This window comes from Notolepis coatsorum (genome assembly GCF_963971535.1).
Source record: "Notolepis coatsorum genome assembly, chromosome: 11".
Lineage (NCBI taxonomy): Eukaryota > Metazoa > Chordata > Actinopteri > Aulopiformes > Paralepididae > Notolepis > Notolepis coatsorum.
Window position 1 is genome coordinate 52,330,082 of NC_140175.1, and position 21,570 is coordinate 52,351,651.

Sequence of the window (21,570 nt, forward strand, 5' to 3'; positions counted from 1 at the left end):
AGAGGAGGGAGAGAGGGAGGAGGGAGAGATAGAAGGAGGGGTAGGAAGAGGAGGGAGGAGAGGAGGGGGAGAGAGGGGGGAAGAAAATAGAGGAGAGGGAGAGAAAGGAGGAGAATGAGGAGGGGAGAGAGGGGGAGAGAGAGGAGGGAAAGAGGAGGAGAGAGAAGAGGAGGGGTTTGTTGGGGTTTGTAAAGTTTGTTGTTATAGCGCCACCATCTTGCCAAATGGCATGCAAATAGATCCACCTGGACCCACAGAATCCAGGGGGAAATAAATCTGTTACTGAGAATTACAGTTAAAAAGTTACAGGTCAAAACATGAAGTTTGTTGTTATAGTGCCACCATCTGGCCAAATGGCAAATAATCCGACACTGCACTCCCCTGGGTCCTTGGCAATAGACCCATTGAGTGTGAAGTTCTCGAGATATGCGTGCCGCAGTCACACAGATGCATGCACGTCCACTTGCACACAGAGATTCTTAGATTATTATTAGGTTATAATTGTTATTAGTATTATTGTTATTGTGTAGTGGTTATTGCATAGTATTATTATTATTACTATTATTATTATTATTATTATTATTATTATTATTATTATTATTATTATTATTATTATTATTATTATTATTATTATTATTAATTATTATTATTATTATTATTATTATTATTATTATTATTATTATTATTATTATTATTATTATTATTATTATTATTATTATTATTATTATTTTTTTTTTTTTTTTTTTTTTATTATTATTATTATTATTATTATTATTATTATTATTATTATTATTATTATTATTATTATTATTATTATTATTATTATTATTATTATTATTATTATTATTATTATTATTATTATTATTATTATTATTATTATTATTATTATTATTATTATTATTATTATTATTATTATATTATTGTTGTATTACCCAGGCTGATGGGAAGCAGAATGGGAAGCAGACAGATGGAAAGCAGATAGATGGAGAGCTGCCTGGTGCTAATGGGAAGGACTCCAGCCCATCGAAGGAACAGAGTGACGGCTCCAAGTGGCAGAAACCACACATCACCCGCAAATCTCTGATGAAGTGCTGCCTGGTGAAATGGATCATTGCCAGCACCGCAACACAGGGACCAGGTACTGGAGACTTATATATATTTACAACCATCTGGAATCTATGGGCTGGATTTATCATATCACAGCTAAGCTTTGGGTCAGGCACCCCTCTCGGTATAGCTTGGTGTTGGGTTGGACTGGGTGTTTTCAGGTTGAAGTAGCGCTGGTCTGGTCTGGTAGCAGGACAGGAATATAGGAAGTTACAGTACCACAGTGGGGTTAGAATAGATTCGCATTCAACCCCCCAGCCAGTGGCGGCCGGCCGATAGAGGTTGCTGGGGCGCCGCCCCCCCCTGGTGAAGAGAGAAGGAGAAGAAGAAATAGTGTTTTTTCATTTTAGATTTTTGGACCACTAAAAATAAACTAAACATGTTTAAAATTAATAATAATTACTCATTTTAAGTATGTTTGTGTTTCAAATGCACAATAACGTTAATATATCAAATATAAATCATTGTTTTGTGCGTGATTCACATGACGTCACTCTCGCTCTCCTGATAGAGAGTATACCTCCAAACCCGGGCGCATAGACTTAACGTGCACACTGTATCGTCGCAGCCAATGTAAATAGGTCAAGCAAATACATTTCGCCTATCAGGGTCTTCAAATATGATGTCTCGGGGCGCGTTTTCTAGCGCTCGAAGCAAGCTCTGCGCCACTGTACTCGTCACGTCGTCAGTCATCAGACAGAGAAAAGAATGCGAGGAGGAGCCAGTAGTATTTTCATTTCAGATTCAGTGCGTTAGCTTAGCTAGGCTCGTTAAGCTGGTTCGATAATAAGAAGTGTATTCTCAGGGGTTGGAGAGATCATCAAGAGATAATGTACATTCAGACAGTGTTGGATCTAACAAATTGATTTATATGGACACTTCTCGAAGGGTTAAGGCTCAGTCTTAGCTGGTTCGGTAAGAACAACAACAACAACAACAACAACAACAACAACAACAACAACAACAACAACAACAACAACAACAACAACAACAACAAGCTATATGGCTAGCTGGATGCAGTCATGTAAATGCATATTTTGCTTTCCATCATCATGCCTACTTTTTCAAACGATGGGACAGATACAACATGCTGTTACTGGAGTAAAGGATATGAAACACCTTTTTTTTTGGACAGCTGAATGTTAACTCTTCTGATGGTAAGTCATATGTTTAATTTACGCAAGCCAGCCTTGGCTCTATTAACAATATGCAAAATATGCTGTACTCATAGGGCGGAATCCACAGAGAATACATTGCGCCAAGCAAATTGCATCCACAGAGCCTGCTCTGCATCTGGGAGCTATCCACGGAAGCACATTGCGCGATGAGATACCAGCGCAGACACGCTGCACTCTGCACCCCTGACAGCGCTCTTGGCAGAAATGTGTGTGTCAAAATGTAGCGCGCTGTCAAGTTTAGCGCGCTGTCCAAAAAAAGAAAAGAAAACAAGAAATCAAGATGGAAAGCAGTAAAAAGAAACCTGCAGTTAAAACCAAGAACGGCATGTGTCGTTCTTTCGAATGTGGAGAGATCTAATTCTGTATATATATATTTTTTAATCCTCTTTTTCTCCGCCTGATTTTCCTCCCATCCCAACTTTTTTGTCGTTATGCCAATTCCCCCCTCCCCTACCTGGTCGTTGTGCACATGTGCCCCCTACTGGTCGGTCAAGGGAGCCCTGAGGTCTACCACATGCTTCCTCCGACACATGCAGAGACAGCCATGATCAAATCTGATCTCAGGAAAATTTGGGGACTCCCGCTCCCAGCCCTAATATGTCTTAAATGGAAGACGAAATTTTTGGTCGTAAATTTGTTCGAGAATGAGACCCACTGATATTATTATTTTGTACATGCTATATTCAGTATGTTTGTATGTGGTGATGCTCTAAACTCAATTTCGTTGGACCAACAATGACAATAAAGATTCTATTATTTTGCACTGCTCTATACATTATGAAGTAAACTAAATACAATACAAAATGAACAGAATACTAAAGAAAATAGATCTTATGAGTTATGAACAGTATCTAACTTGTTCGAGAAATATAAAGCTGTGTGCGGTGCCAATAGCCTTCGCAACGCGTGATTTAGAAATAAGGCTAAGCACTGACATTTCAAATGCTTGGTTCTGAGATGATCAATACAGCAAACATTTATTTCTGATATAGGTGCTGATCAGCAGTAATGCAATGTCATGATTATTATTATTCTGAAGTTATTATTATTATTATTAAATTTAAAATTAATTAATAATTAATTAATAAGAACTTGTCTCCTTCACTATAATCTAATTATGAAATCAGATATAGGACAGGGCTTTACAACTTAATAAAGAGATTGAATATATATTAAATGGGATAGAAACTAAATTAAATGTAGCATAATTAGAGCACTATATTCTTTCATTGTATATGGTATACGTTTAATTTTGTTTAATTTAGATCCCGCCCCCCCTTCACCCCGCCCCCTCCCCCTCCCCCTTGCGCCCTTACAACGGTAAGTAGTACCAGCCGCCACTATATCATCTTGAGTGGGCGAGTATCATACTAAACGTAAGTTTCTAAAATGACTCAAGTTAAAGATAAATTAAAGATAGACAAGCTAAAAAGTTATGCTGATTTGGCAAAATGGCATCCAGCTGTTTTTGTTTAGAACGCCTTTTAAGCAGGCGACTAGGAGGGTTTCTCCACAGAGCCCTTTTTTAGCGCTGCAGCTCAACACAGGTCGGGGCAACTCAGTCACATGATTGAGCAGGTATTGCTGAACTAAAACTTGGACCCAAAAGTTTACATGAACGTTTAAAAAGAAATCCATGAATCACTGAAGCATACAGTACACACAGTGATGCAGTGATAAAAGACTGAAGCATACAGTACACACAGTGATGCAGTGATAAAACACTGACAAGAACAAGTTGCAGGTTGAAAAAACCCTCAGCTCGGAACTAGGCAAAATCTGCATATGGCTCGCTGATAACAAACTATCATTACACATGGGCAAAACAGAGTCTGTAACTGAGGGGTACAATTCCCTGACTGTATTGATAAGTATGGTATCATTAAACCACTACTGCGTTATGTACATTACTACTGGCCATACAGTACACATGTATATGTGATGAACACCCACACAATAACACGGCTTAACAAGAAAGTACTGTTTATAATATTTATTAGAAGAGCACCAAGGTTATCTTACATTTATTAAGAATGAGAGTTGCGCTTGTAAGGCGAAGAATGTGCATGAATAGGTCAAGAGCGTAAGTCCATGAGCATATTACGAAGGGGATAATTAATACCACCTGTAGCATAAGAATTATATATGGTACACTAGTAGGTCAGCTGGAGATACTAAGGGGGGTTCCCTCCGGTTGTAAGCCAGCAGGGGAGAGGATTTGTCGGTAGCAAAAGTCTGGATCAACGGAGAATCAATAAGCTCCAGCTACGGGAGGCGGTACATTACTCCCTTGATCGGCAGACGAAAGCAGCAGCTATAATCCAAGTATGCGTGCAGCATGGATGAAAGCCAGCCAGCCTCTCCTAGAGACGGGCTCGAGTGATGCTCCTCACGGGTAAATCCCACACAGCAGCGGGGTAGACGGTTCTCTGCTCCAGCAGCCACAGTACCAAAGCAATAATCCAGCCGGAAAAGGCTCTGCATTCACCGGTGTAGATTCTCCGGTGCACGGTACTTCACATTTAACTAGGTCGAACTTGACGTTATTTCACTAAGCTCTGACACTTTTACTATCCTATTCGCACGCGGTTATAAGTGCTCTATTTAGATGCAAGGTTGCTCACTTCACTTGGTCGTTGACTCGTGATGAAGGCTTCAACTTGTTGGGTTAACTCGTTTGAGGGTAACTAAGACTAAGTGCTTCTGTATCCACCTGCGACGTATTTATACGTAAGATGAATAATCTAGTGCCAACCTCATTTCTGTCTCGTATTCCTGCGCAAACCTGGGCATGTTGAGACAAGCCTTGGCGGTGACTTTGAACTAGACATTGGGGGTATGGCCGTGGCGCCTAGGGGGGTCGCTGTCCAATAGGAGAACGAATATTATGGTCTGGCCTGTACCAGGTAAAGGGATATTCCGTGTATATGTACAAAGAATATACAAGGGATATCAAACGATATACAAATATTATACATGGGATCTCAAGCAATAAATATATATATTCGGTTTAATCTGACCCTTTGTAACAGCCGCCTCCTAATTAGTCTGCACCTAATTAGATAAGCAGAGACAGATTAACCGTCTTGTCCACTACTCAATGTCCGTTGTGAGGAGTAGGGCAATTCACAAAGTCAGTGGGTCATGGTCGTCATTAAGAGAGTTGGGGAGCCTTGGCAACTCTATCAGCCTCGCCACGGGTCGGGTGTATGTCCGTCCCTGGACGAGCACTTCTGCCGCTCTGACCTTTCCGTCGGCACCAGTGATCACTTTGCTTACGCGGCCGGCCGGCCACGCAGCTCGGGGTAGTGACTGGTCTATGATCATGACGACTGGACGGGATGGAGGGGGGCTTAGGAGGAAGCGGGCCTGAGACTGCTTTGATCTGTGCTTGGCTGTGCCTCCACCTCCTCCGTCTGTTTCTCTTGTTTGGTCTGTACCTCGTCTGAGGAGGGGCCGGTTCTGGCCGCCCCATCAAGGAGTCGCTTGGGGTGCTGGGTTCGAGGTCAGCTACGTCTGGAGGGCAGCTGAGGGGGGTGGAGTTCGAAACTCCCTCTTGTGCCCACGGTTCTCTCACAGGCCTCTCGCCTAATGTCAATAGCCTCAAGTTCAAGTTCAAGTTCTTTAATAGTTGTCATACAGAAGTACAGAATACTTTCATAGAAAATGCTTCTTACTGTTACGCTCCAGAGACTGTGCTAGACAAGATAGTATCAAATAACATAATAACATAATATAGCATGAATTTAGAAGAAGAAAATGAGGTCACAGTGTTCGGTATAGACATATGTACAATGTTCTGAGTTACCATATAATATACAATACACAATACTATGCAGTGTACTAATGTACAGTACTATCTAGTGCAAAGCAGAAATGGGATGAGGTACAATTTTAGGTACAATTTACAGTAAGGTGTACGAGTTGTAGTGCAATCCTTCATCCATAAATATAAAGTGTGGGGAGTGGGTGCTACAGTGTGTTTGTTTAAAGTGGGTGTGTGCTATAAAGTGTGTGGAGTGGGTGCTACAGTGTGTTTGTTTAAAGTGAGTGTGTCCGTGTGGATGTGTGTGCTATGTGCGTTTGGTGGTTGTTGTTGTGTAGTGTTCATTCATTGTTCGTTTAGCAGCCTGATGGCCTGGGGATAGAAGCTACTTCTGAGTCTTTCTGTGCTCGCCTTGAGACTCCGGTATCGCTTGCCTGACCGCAGCAGTTCAAAGAGGCAGTTGTTCGGGTGACTGGAGTCTTTAATGATTCTCTTAGCCTTGCCCTTGCAACGCTTGTAGTAAATGTTCTGGAGGGTGGGGAGCCCCCCTCCAATTGTGCGTTCGGCTGAACGTGTCACTCTTTGTAGTCTGCTTCGGTCTTTTGCAGTGCTATTCCCAAACCAGGAGGTGATGTTGCCGGTCAAGATGCTCTCTATTGTACATGAGTAGAAGTTCTTAAGGATCTTCTGGCTGACTTGGAACTTCCTTAGGCGCCTGAGGAAGTAGAGGCGTTGTCGTGCCTTCTTCACCACACTGTTAATGTGTGTGGTCCATGTCAAGTCCTCGGATATGTAGGCTCCGAGGTACTTGAAGCTGTTGACTCTCTCAACCGGTGCCCCGTCGATGCTGAGGGGGCTGTAGTCCTTGACCCCCGACCTCCTGAAGTCCACAATCATCTCCTTTGTTTTGCTGACGTTCAGGGAGAGGCTGTTTTCCTGGCACCATCCCGCCAGGACCTTGACCTCTTCCAGGTAGGCCCTCTCGTCGTTGGCAGAGATCAGGCCCACCACCACTGTGTCGTCAGCAAATTTGACGATTGTATTGCTACTCCGCTGAGCCACACAGTCGTGTGTGTACAGGGAGTAGAGGAGGGGACTCAGAACACAGCCCTGGGGGGCCCCTATGTTGAGGGTGATGGATGAGGAGGTGCAGTTGCCTGCTCTCACCACCTGGGGTCTGCCAGTCAGGAAGTCCAAGACCCACTGGCAGAGGTCATAGCCCAAGCCCAGGTCCCTGAGCTTGGCTATGAGTATGGAGGGGACTATGGTATTGAATGCCGAGCTGTAGTCGATGAATAGCATTCTCACATAGTTCCCCTGCCTCTTGTCCAGGTGTGATGCTGCTGTGTGCAGCACATGGGATATGGCGTCCTCCGTGGACCTGTTGGGGCGGTATGCAAATTGCAGGGGGTCCATGTTGATGGGGAGGGAGGAGCAGATGTAGCCCTTTACTAGCTTCTCAAAGCACTTCATGGCTATGGAGGTGAGAGCTACAGGGCGGTAGTCGTTGAGGCAAGCAGGCTTGGATTTTTTGGGTACAGGGATAATAGTGGACTTCTTCAGGCAGGTGGGGATGACAGCCTGTTCTAAGGACAGGTTAAATATGTCAGTGAATACTGGGGCCAGTTGGTCGGCACAGACTTTTAGGACGCGGCCGGGGATGCCGTCCGGACCTGCTGCCTTCCTGATATTCACTTTTTTAAAGGTCCGCCTCACCTCATGCTCTGTTACCCTGAACACTGCGCCTCCATCAGCAGCCGACCCCCCCCCCCCATTGCAGAGGCTTGTGAGCTGGTGTTGTTATTACCAGCATCAAACCTCGCATAGAAGGTATTGAGGTCGTTTGCTAAGGAGATGTCACTGTTCAGTTTGAGGGAGGCGCCTTTGTAGTCTGTCATCGTTTTGAGCCCCTGCCACATAGCTCTAGAGTCAGCTTGTTCAAACTGGAGTTCAATTTTATCTCTGTAGCGCCGTTTGGCCTCTGACACTGTCCTCCTTACGTTGTGTCGCGCCACCTTGTGGTCATTCATGTTGCCTGCCACTAGGCCGTCATTGTATGCTTTGGTGCGCTCTCTCAGAGCTTCACGGACGGATTTGTCTACCCAGGGTTTTTGATTTGGGTAAACTTTCATTTTGGTAGTGGGGATTGTTTCTTTCACCCTAGTACAAACATAGTCCAGCACTGTCTCCGTGTAGACATTAATGTTATCTGTGTCGCGGAACACATTCCAGTCTGTGTAGTGAAACACTGACCGGATCGTCTCTTCTGACGTCAGATCCCATTTCTGCACCTCTCGCGAGACTACGGGAGTACTTTTAATTCTCTGTTTGTACTTTGGTGAAAGAAAAATTTACGCGTGATCTGATTTACCAAAGCCACTATCAGAATGAGCCTTGTAGCCACCTTTAAATTGCGTGTAACAGTGATCTAGGATGTTACCGCCTCTGGTGTTGCAAGTCACATGCTGATAGAAGTCAGGCAATACCTTTCTCAGATTGGCGCTATTGAAATCTCCCAGTACTAAAATGGCGGCGTTAACGTTAGCCACTTGTATTCTATTTACCTCGTCGTGTAGTCTGGAGAGCGCAACCTTGTTGCTGGCTTGCGGTGGAATATACACTCCGATCAGGACGATCGCCGTTAACTCCCTCGGGAGGAAGAAAGGACGACACTTGATGGTTATATATTCCAGTTCTGGGGAGCAGTGGTTGGATAATTCCTTCACGTTCGTTGGGTCGCTCCAATTTTTGTTAAACATGAAGGCAATACCTCCTCCACGTTGTTTACCGGACTCTGATGACCGATCCTTGCGATGGATAAAGAAGTGATCCGCTGGTTGAATTGCGTGATCTGGAACCTCCGGTGTGAGCCATGTTTCGGTGAAGCAGAGGACATTGCAGTCCCTAACGTCTCTTTGATATTGAATCCTTGCTCGGATGTCATCCAGTTTATTGTCTATTGATTGTACATTGGCTAGCAATATACTGGGCAGTGGTGTACGGTGGCGTCTGGATCTCAGCCTGTTACGGATCCCAGCCCTCTTTCCTCGTCGTCTTTTCCTGGGCTCTGGGAACAAAGGATCTGGTCCTAATCTCCGGAGAATTTCTTCAGGCCATTGATGCGGTTCGGAAAGCTGATCCAGCGAGTAATCCAGTTGGTAAATTTCCCGTAATCCAATGTCTATGAGTGACTGACGGTCATATACATTAAATGCACCAACAGTTGGTACGCACAAAACTCTAAAAACTATAAATATTAACAAAAGTAAACACAGTCTCGACGGAGCGAACAGAGAGGCAGCCGGTCGGAGCGGCGCCATCATCATCATCAGCCTCTCAACGGGCTGTACGAGAGAGTGGCCTGTGTCGCTCACCTTTGTGTGCAGGCAGCGTGTAGACGCGGGTTGACTGTCAAGTCCGTAGAGGGGGCCCTGGAGCGTCCACCCCAGTCGGGTCTGAACCGCGACTGGGCATCCTTTGGGTCCGATGTGGGCCGCCTCAATTGGGAGAATGAGGTCCGCGTGGTCGGAGCCGATGAGCAGGGTCGGTGTGGCGCCGTCGATAAGCGGTATAGGTAGTTGACGTAGGTGCACATACTTCGCCATCAGCTGTGGGATGGGGTAGGTGTACTGTGACAGGCCTATGTCGTGGCTGGTGAAGACGTTGGTAATACTATACTGCTTCTCTGGCTGGTCCACCGCTGCTATCTTGAAGGAGACATTTTTACCCTTTATGGTCTTCTGGTCTCTTCTGATGGTACGTATGGTCATTGTTCCTTTGGCACCCCGCAGGCCCAACTGGGCTGCGGCGGAAGCGAGGAGGAGAGTCTTTTCAGACCCATCGTCCAGGACGGCGTAAGTGTCCAGGACCTTGTCCTCGTAGCTCAGGAGCACTCTGACCACTTTGATGAGCACTCGGGGGGTCCCGCTATGCTGGTCTATATGGAGCACTCCTGTTGGTCGGTTGCCTTGGATCTTCTCTAGTGGTGCCGACTCGCGGTCGTCCAAGTAGCACCGTGACTCCCAGTGCCTGCTGCAGCAGTCAGGACACCAGGGGGGCGGTCTGGTGGGTCTTCGGTACTGGTGCCACCACCTCGGCCTGGTACATTACCGTGACGGGCCCACTTTGTTGTCCTGGCGGACGCCTGTTGATGTCATGCAGGACCTCCAAGTGGGCGCCGCCGCACCTGCTGCACTTCTTCTTCAAACGGCACTCAGCTGCCATATGGCTGCTCACGCAGCGGAAGCAGCGGCGGTGGTCTTTGATCCACTGACTCACCTCGTCCGTGGTCAGCTTCTTGAAATCGTCGCATTGATACAGCCGATGTTCCCCTTCACAGTACTGGCATTCAATCTTCCACTCCTCTTTCGTCGAGGGGGTGTTGTGGTTCTTGTGCTGCGGTACTGATTCGGCTTGGTGCATAACGGTCACCGACCGGCGGTTATCATTTGATCCCCGAGGTCCTGGTCTTGGGCTTGGTCCACTCCACACGAACGTGTCCAGTCGTAGGCTGCTGACCTCCCTGGCGAGGAAATCAGATAGGTCTAGGAGGGATGCCTCTGGGCCGTTGGGGTCGCGGTGGTCTCTCTGCCGCCGAAAGCGCTCTTGTCGGGCGGGAGGGAGCTTCTCTAATATCCTTTCTACATTAGAGTTAGCGTACAGTTCATATATCCCTTTTTCCTTTTGGGACCCCAGCATCCCTACCAGGGACTGTACCTTGATAGAGAGGTCATCCAATGCTCTGTTGTCTCTGGCTGGGGGGAGGCGGTCGATATCTCTTATTTCCTGTATCACGTAGTCCCATATGCGTCCATAACGCTGGTCGAGGGCTACTAGAGCCGCGGTGTATGGGGTACTTGAGTTGGAATATGCCAGCGCTATATTATGCGCTCTGGGCACCTTCAGGTGCTTGAGGAGGATAGCATATTTGTACGTCTCATCGGGGACGTCGGACATCATAGTCTCTAAGCACATCCGTAGCTCCGTGTACTGTGCTCTGTCCTCGCGTGTAAAATCCGGGAACGTCGGTGTGCCAAGGTACGATGCCATGGATGGCTGGCACATCGGCGAGCGTTGGGGGAGAGGTCTCCTGGGCGAGTCTCCCCGTACGTGTCGTCGTGGGCTGGTACTCGGTGGGTACCAAGGCCCGGGTACCCAGGTGCTGTTCCTCGGGGCTGGCGGTGCGTCAAACTCACCCTTGAGTTGAGTCGGGGGTCTGTAACGCAGGGCCTCAGGGCTGACGTCGGGGCTGTACTGGGCCTCCTGGTCCAGAGTACGTTGCTGCTGGTCGGGGCTGTACTGGGCCTCCTGGTCCAGAGTACGTTGCTGCTGGTCGGCTTGACATTCCTCCTCTTCCTCTTCCTCTTCCTCTGCTAGGTCCTGGAGTCTTCTGTTCAGTCTCTCGGCGACGTAGGCCGGTTCTTCCCGGTTGCTGGGTCTCATATGGACCGGCCGGGGAGGGGGTTCGGAGACGTGGACAGGATCCTCCTGTTGGCGGGGTCCCGGGTCGCTTGGTCGGGTAGGGGAATGTTTCCTAGACCCTTGTCGTGATGATCTCCGGGAGCTCCGTGCGGAGAGAGGGGGTGTCGCCATGGCGATCAATTGTTCTACCATCTGCGCCTGCAGCCGGTTGCGCTCTGCCTCACGCTGGGCATGGGCGGCGTCGCGCACTGCTTCGCGCTGGGCATTGGCGGCGTCGCGCTGTGCATCGGCGCTGGCATGGGCGGCGTGGAGCTGTGCATTGGCAGCGTCGCGCTGTGCATTGGCGGCGGCGTGCTGTGTATTGGCGGCGGCGTGCTGCGCATCGGCGCGGCTTCTTTCAATGTTCTCTTCCGTCTGAAGGCGTCTGGTCTCCAGTCTTATGCGGTCGTCTTCACTCCTTTGTTGCGCCTGGAAGCGCTCTCGCTCGATTGCAGCGTGTTCGCGCTCGCTCGTCTGTTGAGCCTGGAGGCGTTCTCTTTCCATGGTAGAATGTTCGCGCTCACTTAGTTGTTGCGCTTGAAGTCGATCGCATTCTGTGGAGGCTGCCAGGGTGGCGATGAATGCCTGCGCCAGCATCTTGTCCGCTTCGCTGGGGGAAGACACTGACGGAGGTGATCGGCTTCTGGCAGTGCTCGTTGGAGATCTGTTCTCTGGGCGCGCCTCGAGGTCCGTCTCCTGGGCGCGCTTCTCTTCTGGTAGTGGGTCGGGTTCTGTCCCTGGAGCGCTTTCTTTATCCTGGAGCTCTCCGGGGACCGTCCCGTTGACGTTGTCGGGGGGTATAGTCATGACATGTCCCTCCTGGTCCCCCCCGTGGGCTTGGTCAGTTTCGTTAGAACCCACTGGGGTCTCTACTGGCAGGGTCGCCTGGTCGGTAGGTTTTGACATGCTTTGACTATCCGCTTTATTTATTTTATCCGCAGTTAACGTCTGTATAAAGCTAGGTAGTAGACTGGCAGCGTAGTCCTCTAGGTAAGGAGGTGGCTGCCGTCTGCGCTGCGGGCGATCTAGCTTAGGAGAACCGTTTGTGGAGTGTTCACCGCTGGCCATGTCAATATTAATATTATATTAATATTACGCTAATTACCCTCCGGCTCGAAGGACCAATTGTAACTGAGGGGTACAATTCCCTGACTGTATTGATAAGTATGGTATCATTAAACCACTACTGCGTTATGTACATTACTACTGGCCATACAATACACATGTATATGTGATGAACACCCACACAATAACACGGCTTAACAAGAAAGTACTGTTTATAATATTTATTAGAAGAGCACCAAGGTTATCTTACATTTATTAAGAATGAGAGTTGCGCTTGTAAGGCGAAGAATGTGCATGAATAGGTCAAGAGCGTAAGTCCATGAGCATATTACGAAGGGGATAATTAATACCACCTGTAGCATAAGAATTATATATGGTACACTAGTAGGTCAGCTGGAGATACTAAGGGGGGTTCCCTCCGGTTGTAAGCCAGCAGGGGAGAGGATTTGTCAGTAGCAAAAGTCTGGATCAACGGAGAATCAATAAGCTCCAGCTACGGGAGGCGGTACATTACTCCCTTGATCGGCAGACGAAAGCAGCAGCTATAATCCAAGTATGCGTGCAGCATGGATGAAAGCCAGCCAGCCTCTCCTAGAGACGGGCTCGAGTGATGCTCCTCACGGGTAAATCCCACACAGCAGCGGGGTAGACGGTTCTCTGCTCCAGCAGCCACAGTACCAAAGCAATAATCCAGCCGGAAAAGGCTCTGCATTCACCGGTGTAGATTCTCCGGTGCACGGTACTTCACATTTAACTAGGTCGAACTTGCCGTTATTTCACTAAGCTCTGACACTTTTACTATCCTATTCGCACGCGGTTATAAGTGCTCTATTTAGATGCAAGGTTGCTCACTTCACTTGGTCGTTGACTCGTGATGAAGGCTTCAACTTGTTGGGTTAACTCGTTTGAGGGTAACTAAGACTAAGTGCTTCTGTATCCACCTGCGACGTATTTATACGTAAGATGAATAATCTAGTGCCAACCTCATTTCTGTCTCGTATTCCTGCGCAAACCTGGGCATGTTGAGACAAGCCTTGGCGGTTACTTTGAACTAGACATTGGGGGTATGGCCGTGGCGCCTAGGGGGGTCGCTGTCCAATAGGAGAACGAATATTATGGTCTGGCCTGTAGCAGGTAAAGGGATATTCCGTGTATATGTACAAAGAATATACAAGGGATATCAAACGATATACAAATATTATACATGGGATCTCAAGCAATAAATATATATATTCGGTTTAATCTGACCCTTTGTAACAGAGTCCATTCTCTTCGGTTCAAATAACAAACTCAGCAAGACCGACGGCTTCTCAGTTGCAGTGGGTGACAATATTGTCACAAGGAAAGACAAAATTACCTACCTGGGTTCCATCCTAGAGGCAAATCTTTCCTGTGACAAAATGGCATCCAATGTAATAAAAAAAGTCAACCAACAAACTAGATTCTTGTACCGGATCTCCTCTCTGGTAAACAAGAATACCCTGAAGACTCTGGCAGGAGCACTCATTCAAGGGTACTACGACTATGCGTGCACCTCATGGTACCAAAGCACCTCAAAGGCGCTTAAAACAAAATTACAAACATCACAAAACAAACTGGTCAGAATACTACTTGACCTTACCCCCAGAACCCACCTCACACCTGCCCACTTTGACAACCTACTGTAGGATGGCTTAGAGTAGACGACAGAGTACAGCAACTTGCAATGGGCCTGGTCTACAAGATACACTATACGACTAAGGTACCCATGTACATGTCAAAATACTTCCCAAAGGTCAGTGAATACCACAACCACTACACCAGAGGAAGCTCAACAAATCATGTTAAACCCAGATTCGGCTCAAACAAGGGACTAAATACGTTTAGCAATTATGCCACATCAATGTGGGACGCCCTACCCAAAGCTGTAAAGGAATGTGAATCCCTACCCACATTCAAAACCGCTCTTAAAGAGCACCTACGGGAGGCTGCAATTCGAAACTGGCCACCGTAAATGCCCAAAACCCCCACCACCTCCTAATAGACAGTCTCCTCCCCACCGCATGTATATATTCCCTCCCCGCCGTATGTATATCTCTCTCCCACCCACCCACCCCCTCCTAATGTACAGTCCCCTCCCCATCATATGTATATACTCTGTCAGGATCTAGGGGTAACAGTACTGTATATTTGAATACCGTTTATGTCACAAATGTATCAGTACTAAATACCTATATGTCCCTATGCCATAAATGTCATGTATGTTGTGTATGTCATAAATGTCTATATGAATTGAAAATGGGGGACCCTGATGGAACCAAGACAAACGTCTTTCTCAGGTCTGCATCCCTTTAACAATTGTGTGTATTGAGCCGTACTGTATTGTACCCATTCTGCAATCTGTTAAATAAAGTTTTCATTCATTCATTCATTCATTCATTCATTCATTCATTCATTCACAGTACACACAGTGATGCAGTGATAAAACACTGAAGCATACAGTACACACAGTGATGCAGTGACAACAGTGACAACAGAGAGAGAGAGCGAGAGAGAGAGAGAGAGAGAGAGAGAGAGAGAGAGAGAGAGAGAGAGAGAGAGAGAGAGAGAGAGAGAGAGAGAGAGAGAGTTTACTGTAGATCCATCAGTGGGGACTTATCAATATTGTTGCTCAGCATTTGATCCAATCTCTCTGCCCACCCCTCTCTCTCTCTCTCTCTCTCTCTCTCCTCTCTCTCTCTCTCTCTCTCTCTCTCTCTCTCTGTCTCTCTCTCTCTCTCTCTCTCACTTTCTCACTTTCTCACTGTCCTCCTCTCTCCTATCTGTCTGTGTGTGTGTGTGTGTGTGTGTGTGTGTGTGTGTGTGTGTGTGTGTGTGTGTGTGTGTGTGTGTGTAATAATGTGTGTGTCTGGGTATGTTTGTGTGTGGGTGTGTGTGCATGCATGAATGTGTGTTTGCATGCATGGTTGTGTGTATGTCTCTACCTCAGTGGCGTCCTTTCAGTGAAAGGCAAGGTATGGCGAGTAGGAGGGGGGGGGGGGGTGAAGGGGGTGTTTATGCGGCGCGTTACTATGAATGAACCTGTTTCTTTCATCAGACATATCTCTGCGCCGAGAGGCAATAATAATGTTCTTCCTTGTTTAGTGGACAGTGCGCGAGCCAAGCATACATGCTGACGATTGGCTGAGGTTGAATACAATGTCATGGTAAGCCAATCAGAGGTAGAGGTGGGCGGGTGTCTAAAGCATCCAGAGTCTGACACACAGCGCGACAAGACAAGCGATCACTGATCAGTCAGCATGAGACCGCGGTCCGTCAGTCCGTGTAGTGTACGTTTTGAGCCCAAAAACGAATCCAACGAACAACACAAGCGACTCAAGTCAGCGTTTTGTGTTCACTCTTTGCAGCGCAGGGCACTGAGTGGCCCTACTGCAGTGCTGACAGCCTTATCAACAGTGCTGCACTTCCTGGTTTAATAGCACAGGCTTCAGGTGCTCAGAGATATTATATCTCTGTATGTCATGCATGTCTTAAATGTAATGATTAGATTAGTTTAGATGATTCGATTAGATTCTTATATCTGTATGTTGTGTATGTCATTGATTGATTGATTGAAAAGTTTATTAACAGATTGCAGAATGGGTACAGTACAGTACAGCTCAATACATACAATTGTTAAGGGGATGCAGACCAGAGAAAGACTTTCGTCATAAATGTCATGAATTGAAAATGGGGGACCCTGATGTAAACAAGACGAAACTCTTTCTCTGGTCTGCATCCCCTTAACAATTGTGTGTATTGAGCCGTACTGTATTGTACCCATTCTGCAATCTGTTCATTAAAATGTTCAATCAATCAGTATATATTTGTTATTTATTTTTGGTATAGTGCTTAACAAGCATAATTTAATGTTGCCCAGTTGTGGCCTGTTGAGGGGCAATACATATCAAAAGTTCCAAAACATCTATACTGTTTGTATTTTTATGATCCACTATATAAACATAGTAATTATAATATCTACATAGCCTACATGGCATTTGATTGGAGGCTAGTCTCACTTTGTCCCACAGCAACATTAAAATAGTTTAGATTTGTGTATGTTGTTTATGTAAAAAAAAATCTTGAAAGTAACACAATAGTTACTTTCTGAAGTAACTAGTTACTTTTATAATTTGTAACTGAGTAAGTAATTTAGTTACTTTTTGGAAGAAGTAACTAGTAACTGTAACTAGTTACTTTTTTAAAGTAACTTGCCCAACACTGCTGAATGCTGAACTGCACTATTATAATCACTAAGCCAGACCTTACCTGTGTCCCTGTATCACTTGTCTCTGCTGCCCTTTGATAAAAAAAAACTTCCCTATGTCCATTTTCCTTTTTTTTTGGGCATATTTCAGTTAGTCACAGTAAAAGTCACCTAGTAAAAGTGAGATAATTGACAATATCAAAACATGCTAGGGCTGTACCGAATAGTTCGAAGCTTCGTTCATAATGTTGACATTCGAATTCTAAATCAACATAAAAAATTGTAATTTTTTTTTTCATTTTTATTTGCCAAAGTATGGCGAGTGCCATACCTTGCCATACCAAATGGACGCCCCTGCTCTACCTCCCTGTTTCCTCCCTGCTTCCTCTTCATATTTAAATTATTGACATCGTCTTGCTCATCGTGCAGATGGTACACACACACACTCTCTATCTATCTATCTATCTATCTATCTATCTATCTATCTATCTATCTATCTATCTATCTATCTATCTATCTATCTATCTATCTATCTATCTATCTGTACAAGGGTGGATTATCCCTGCTTGTGGGAGTAGTAGTACACAGACACTGGGTAGTAGGATACTATAGTATTGGACCTATAAGTACCCACGTCTTTGGCCCGGAACGTCGTTCTGGAGGGCTTGCAGCTGGAGTGGATGGGGCCCAGGATTTACGAACCTGGGGACTGGTACTCTGGTCTCCCTCGCCTTCCAAGGCGGTCAGCAGTAGCTCCCCACACACCCTCACTTCCCCCAGTACCTCCGACAGCCCTCCCACACCCAGTGACTGTCAGTTCAATAGTATTATTGGGCTTCCCTTTAAGCAGTACCCTTCCTTGACCACCTGTATAGACCCTTCAAATGCTATTCTGTAAATGAATGGGGTGTAAGGGTTAAATAATTATGCAGTCACAATATTTACCCAGGGGTTAGAATAGAATATGGAACTTGAAGAAACAGACACACACAATGATCCCGATTATGTCTACTTTATATAGAAGCCTGGGCATGTTATCCATTACACTGTTATTCCTTAATACATGGCACCGGGTGCTCTTGTTATTATAATGTAGAGGAAGCTCTTCCCACCATAGGCACCGAGTGCTCAATACATTAAAACACCCCGCTTGTAATAGGGGAACCCAGGCATAAAAGGAGACACATTGGGTATTCAAGAACCAAATAATCAAATAAACAAATAACAAAATAAAACCAAGTAAATGTGGGCCCACGTTACCAAAAGAAAACCTAACCTAAGCCGGCTTAAATTGTTCGGGGTACCCCTTAGACACTGGTTGTTAGCGTTCACTTCAATGGACGTTGCTGTTGATACAAAGGAACACTGTTAGGCTATCCAAAGGAACACTGTAAATCACACGTTATACACACACAGGGAAAGTAACAGTTAGTTAGCACTACTGAATACTTTGTAGAATATTCAGGCTGCTACATATCTATCTATCTATCTATCTATCTATCTATCTATCTATCTATCTATCTATCTATCTATCTATCTATCTATCTATCGCTCTCTGTCTATCTCTCTATCTATCTATATCTCTCTCTCTGCCTGTCTATCTTTCCCAGTAACATCTCTGGGAACATGTTTGTCCATCCATCCATCTGTCCATTCATTCATCTTTTCGTCCATCCGTCCATCCGTCCTTTCGTTCACCCATCCACCCCAACCAGAACTGATAGAAAGTGTAAACAGCTGGAGGCCCAGACGTGTGGTATGTATAATTTACTAGGAGTAGAACTGAATAGAGGGCTTTGACTTACAGTTTTTCTCAGTTGCTTTGGTGCATTTATACATACAACATACACAGTACTGTAAATCATTCATTCACATCCAGACGTTCCTGTCTGTCTGGCCACATATTTTCATTACGTAACATCACAGTGAATATCATCCCTGGCAGCAAGGAAAGTATCTCCTCGAGTGGCAATTCCACGCCCTGCAGGACTGTGCTGTGATGTCATCACATGCTGCATCCATGACCGCTAGCAGGACCAGTTGGGTATGTGGAGGCTAGTCATATACCTTCCACCTCCAGGCAGAGAAAACTCCTCTATTGGATTCAGGAATGGGGAGTAGGGGGGAGATATTCCACCAGCAGGCACGTTGGAAGAGGGGGTGCGGGGGGAGCGGCAGCACCCCCTCTAGTGGCAGCTTCAGTTACTGCACAAAAGTAAAATGGTATTTTTATATACTGTAACATATAATATAAGTTATAAGTTCATCCTGCTCAAAGCACTTGACTTCACCATTACACTGACACACTTGTAAATACGTTAATTCTTGTTAGATTGCCCGACTGTATTAGTTTCCTCGCTGTGTGAAAAACTACAGTTGCGTCTGAGGGGAGTGGCCACTGGCTGAGTGGCCCTGGCTCTGTCTCGGGCGTCGGAGAGGAGAAGCGCAGACAACATGAGAGAGGAGAGATGAGACTGCAGGGTGAAAATGTGCCGCAAAACATTAATATCTTTGGAACCGTTTGTGTTCAATTGTATCTGAATCGGGAGATGATCTTCTCTCGTCACAATTGAAATTGTATTGATCCATCGCGCAAAAGCTGGCTGGCAGTCTCATTGAATAATATACGCACTCCGAAAGTCTGTAAACTTGTGCATAACGGAGTATGGCTCTATATAGCAGAGGTCCCCAACAACGATGGAAATAAGTCCTGGGCCCTCATTCATCAAGTTTTCTTGGAAAATGTTCTATTTCCACACGTAAGCACAGAATTTAGAATGTGTGCACGCACAAAAAAAACTGGATTTATCACACGTGCGTACACAGGTCCTACGCACACCTGTCATGATAAATATCACCTTGCTTCTACGCTGAGGCTTGTGCACACTTTCACGTATTTGCATACCAAAACCGCCCCGATTAACCATATACGGTAATGGAACACCCCCATGAAATGTGGAAAAATGGACTAAACCGAGGGAAGCGTGTTATGAGACAGGCTGACAGACGTGTACACGTACGGTGATGTCGGATATGATATCTATTAACCATTGCTGCCTGGGCAGCGCAAACACTAATAGACCGTGCTGGAATATGACTGCCTTTTTCCGTTTTGTTTGATTAATACCCAGGGATTAAAGTTCTCCTCAATTTTATTCCAAATCGCGACGGATTTTCCGTCAATTTTCTACCTGCTGCATATGATTTCTAGAGGCATACAATCTATTTTGATGTCAGTATTGGGTAGCCTATATAAACAATAATACGAGAGCATATACAGGAACAATGAATCTCACTGCCTGCCATGTATGATGTAGCCTGCCTATGTGATCAATACATGAACTTGAATTCCATCATGTTTGTGTGCGGGAGCTCACAAGGCTGTTGTCACAATGGGTGGTAGTACAGTAATAACAGTCTACACAATATCACGATGGACCATGCCATGTAGCCTATGTTCTATTATGACATGATCTGTGATGACAAATGTTCTAGAATGTTTGATTATGACATCATACTCTGACAGCATGCCTATGATCAATAAAAACGCGAACTTGAATCCCATCATCATATTTACATAATCTTTATTACTTTGTTATTCCCCCCCCTCCCATCTATGTAAAGCGACCTTGCATGGGTCTCTTGAAAGGCGCTATGTAAAATGAAGCTATTATTATTATTATTATTATTGTTGTTGTTATTATTATTATCATGTCTGTGTGCTGAGCTCAGTGAAGTTTCAACGGAGCGAGGTAATTCAGTGAGGTTTCAAGTGAGGTTTGTTTGTTTTTATTTCTTCAGGCTTGAAAAGTCAAAATAAAACAATTATTATGTTCTTCTCGTTTGCCTCACGTCTCACGTCATTTTCAGTTAAAGGGTCATTCGAAATAACTTATTTCAAAGCCATTCTAAACGAATGTTCCTCTCACGGTGTTCTGAAAAAAAATATCTCAGAAAGGCTGCACCCCCTGCCGATTTAAAGTTCCAACGTGCCTGTCCACCAGCATCCTTTCATGTGCTGCAAACCACTGTCTGACTCTAACCAGATCTGAGTGGTGAAAACGTTATCCATTATCCCATACAACAACATACTTGTTCAGATGGTCAGCAGATGTTGTGTGTTGTATGGACCAAGACACAGTTTCTTGGCCTGGGACATCAATTGTTGCTCTCTGTCCAAATTCTACCTTTTGCCAGATTGAAACCCGCCTCATCAACGTATATGAATGTGTGATTCCCTGGCATCCAGCTCCAGTACACGCTTTATCCCAGAGGAGAGAGAGAGAAACTATAAAAACGTTTCCTGTGTAACATAATGCATTTTGGACAACATATTGTACAGTATGAACTGTCATGTAAGTGTACTGCATGTCACTACACAAAGTAACCAGTTTACAGCACTGAATTAGAGTAGGCTATGCATAGAACATATATCTCTCTCTCTCTCTGATACCTGTACATTCTGGTGACGGGTCTCCTTCACTCTGTCGCTGTTCCGGTCAAATGGCACATTGTACAATTGTTTCATGCGCATTCTTTTTTTTCCTTCATATTTAACGTGTTACAAAGGTTCAGTAGTACACAAACATTCAATATAGTGATCTAATAAAGTTCCAGGGACCTTGAAGGCCATCGGGCCTATCACTCTCTTGAAGAGATCCATTGATATCAAGTCCATGAAGTCCTTGCGCCAGTTGTCCAAACTGAAGCAGTTCGGTTTGCGTTCTTTCCAGTTCATTAAAATAATCAGTTTGCATGCTTGAAAAGCC

At 45.4% G+C, this 21,570-nt stretch overlaps 1 protein-coding gene across 1 annotated transcript in view; it reads left to right on the forward strand.

The window, feature by feature from the left end:
• Positions 1–987: 987 nt before the first annotated feature.
• LOC311236610 (calsenilin-like) overlaps positions 988–21,570 on the forward strand; it is a gene marked incomplete at its 3' end in the record, with an annotated part of 88,454 nt that continues 67,871 nt past the window's right edge. The window contains exon 1 of the mRNA XM_084324303.1: positions 988–1,138. Within this exon, the coding sequence (XP_084180429.1) occupies positions 1,084–1,138 (55 nt within the window). The 5' untranslated portion in view covers positions 988–1,083. The remainder of the gene's footprint in view (positions 1,139–21,570) is intronic.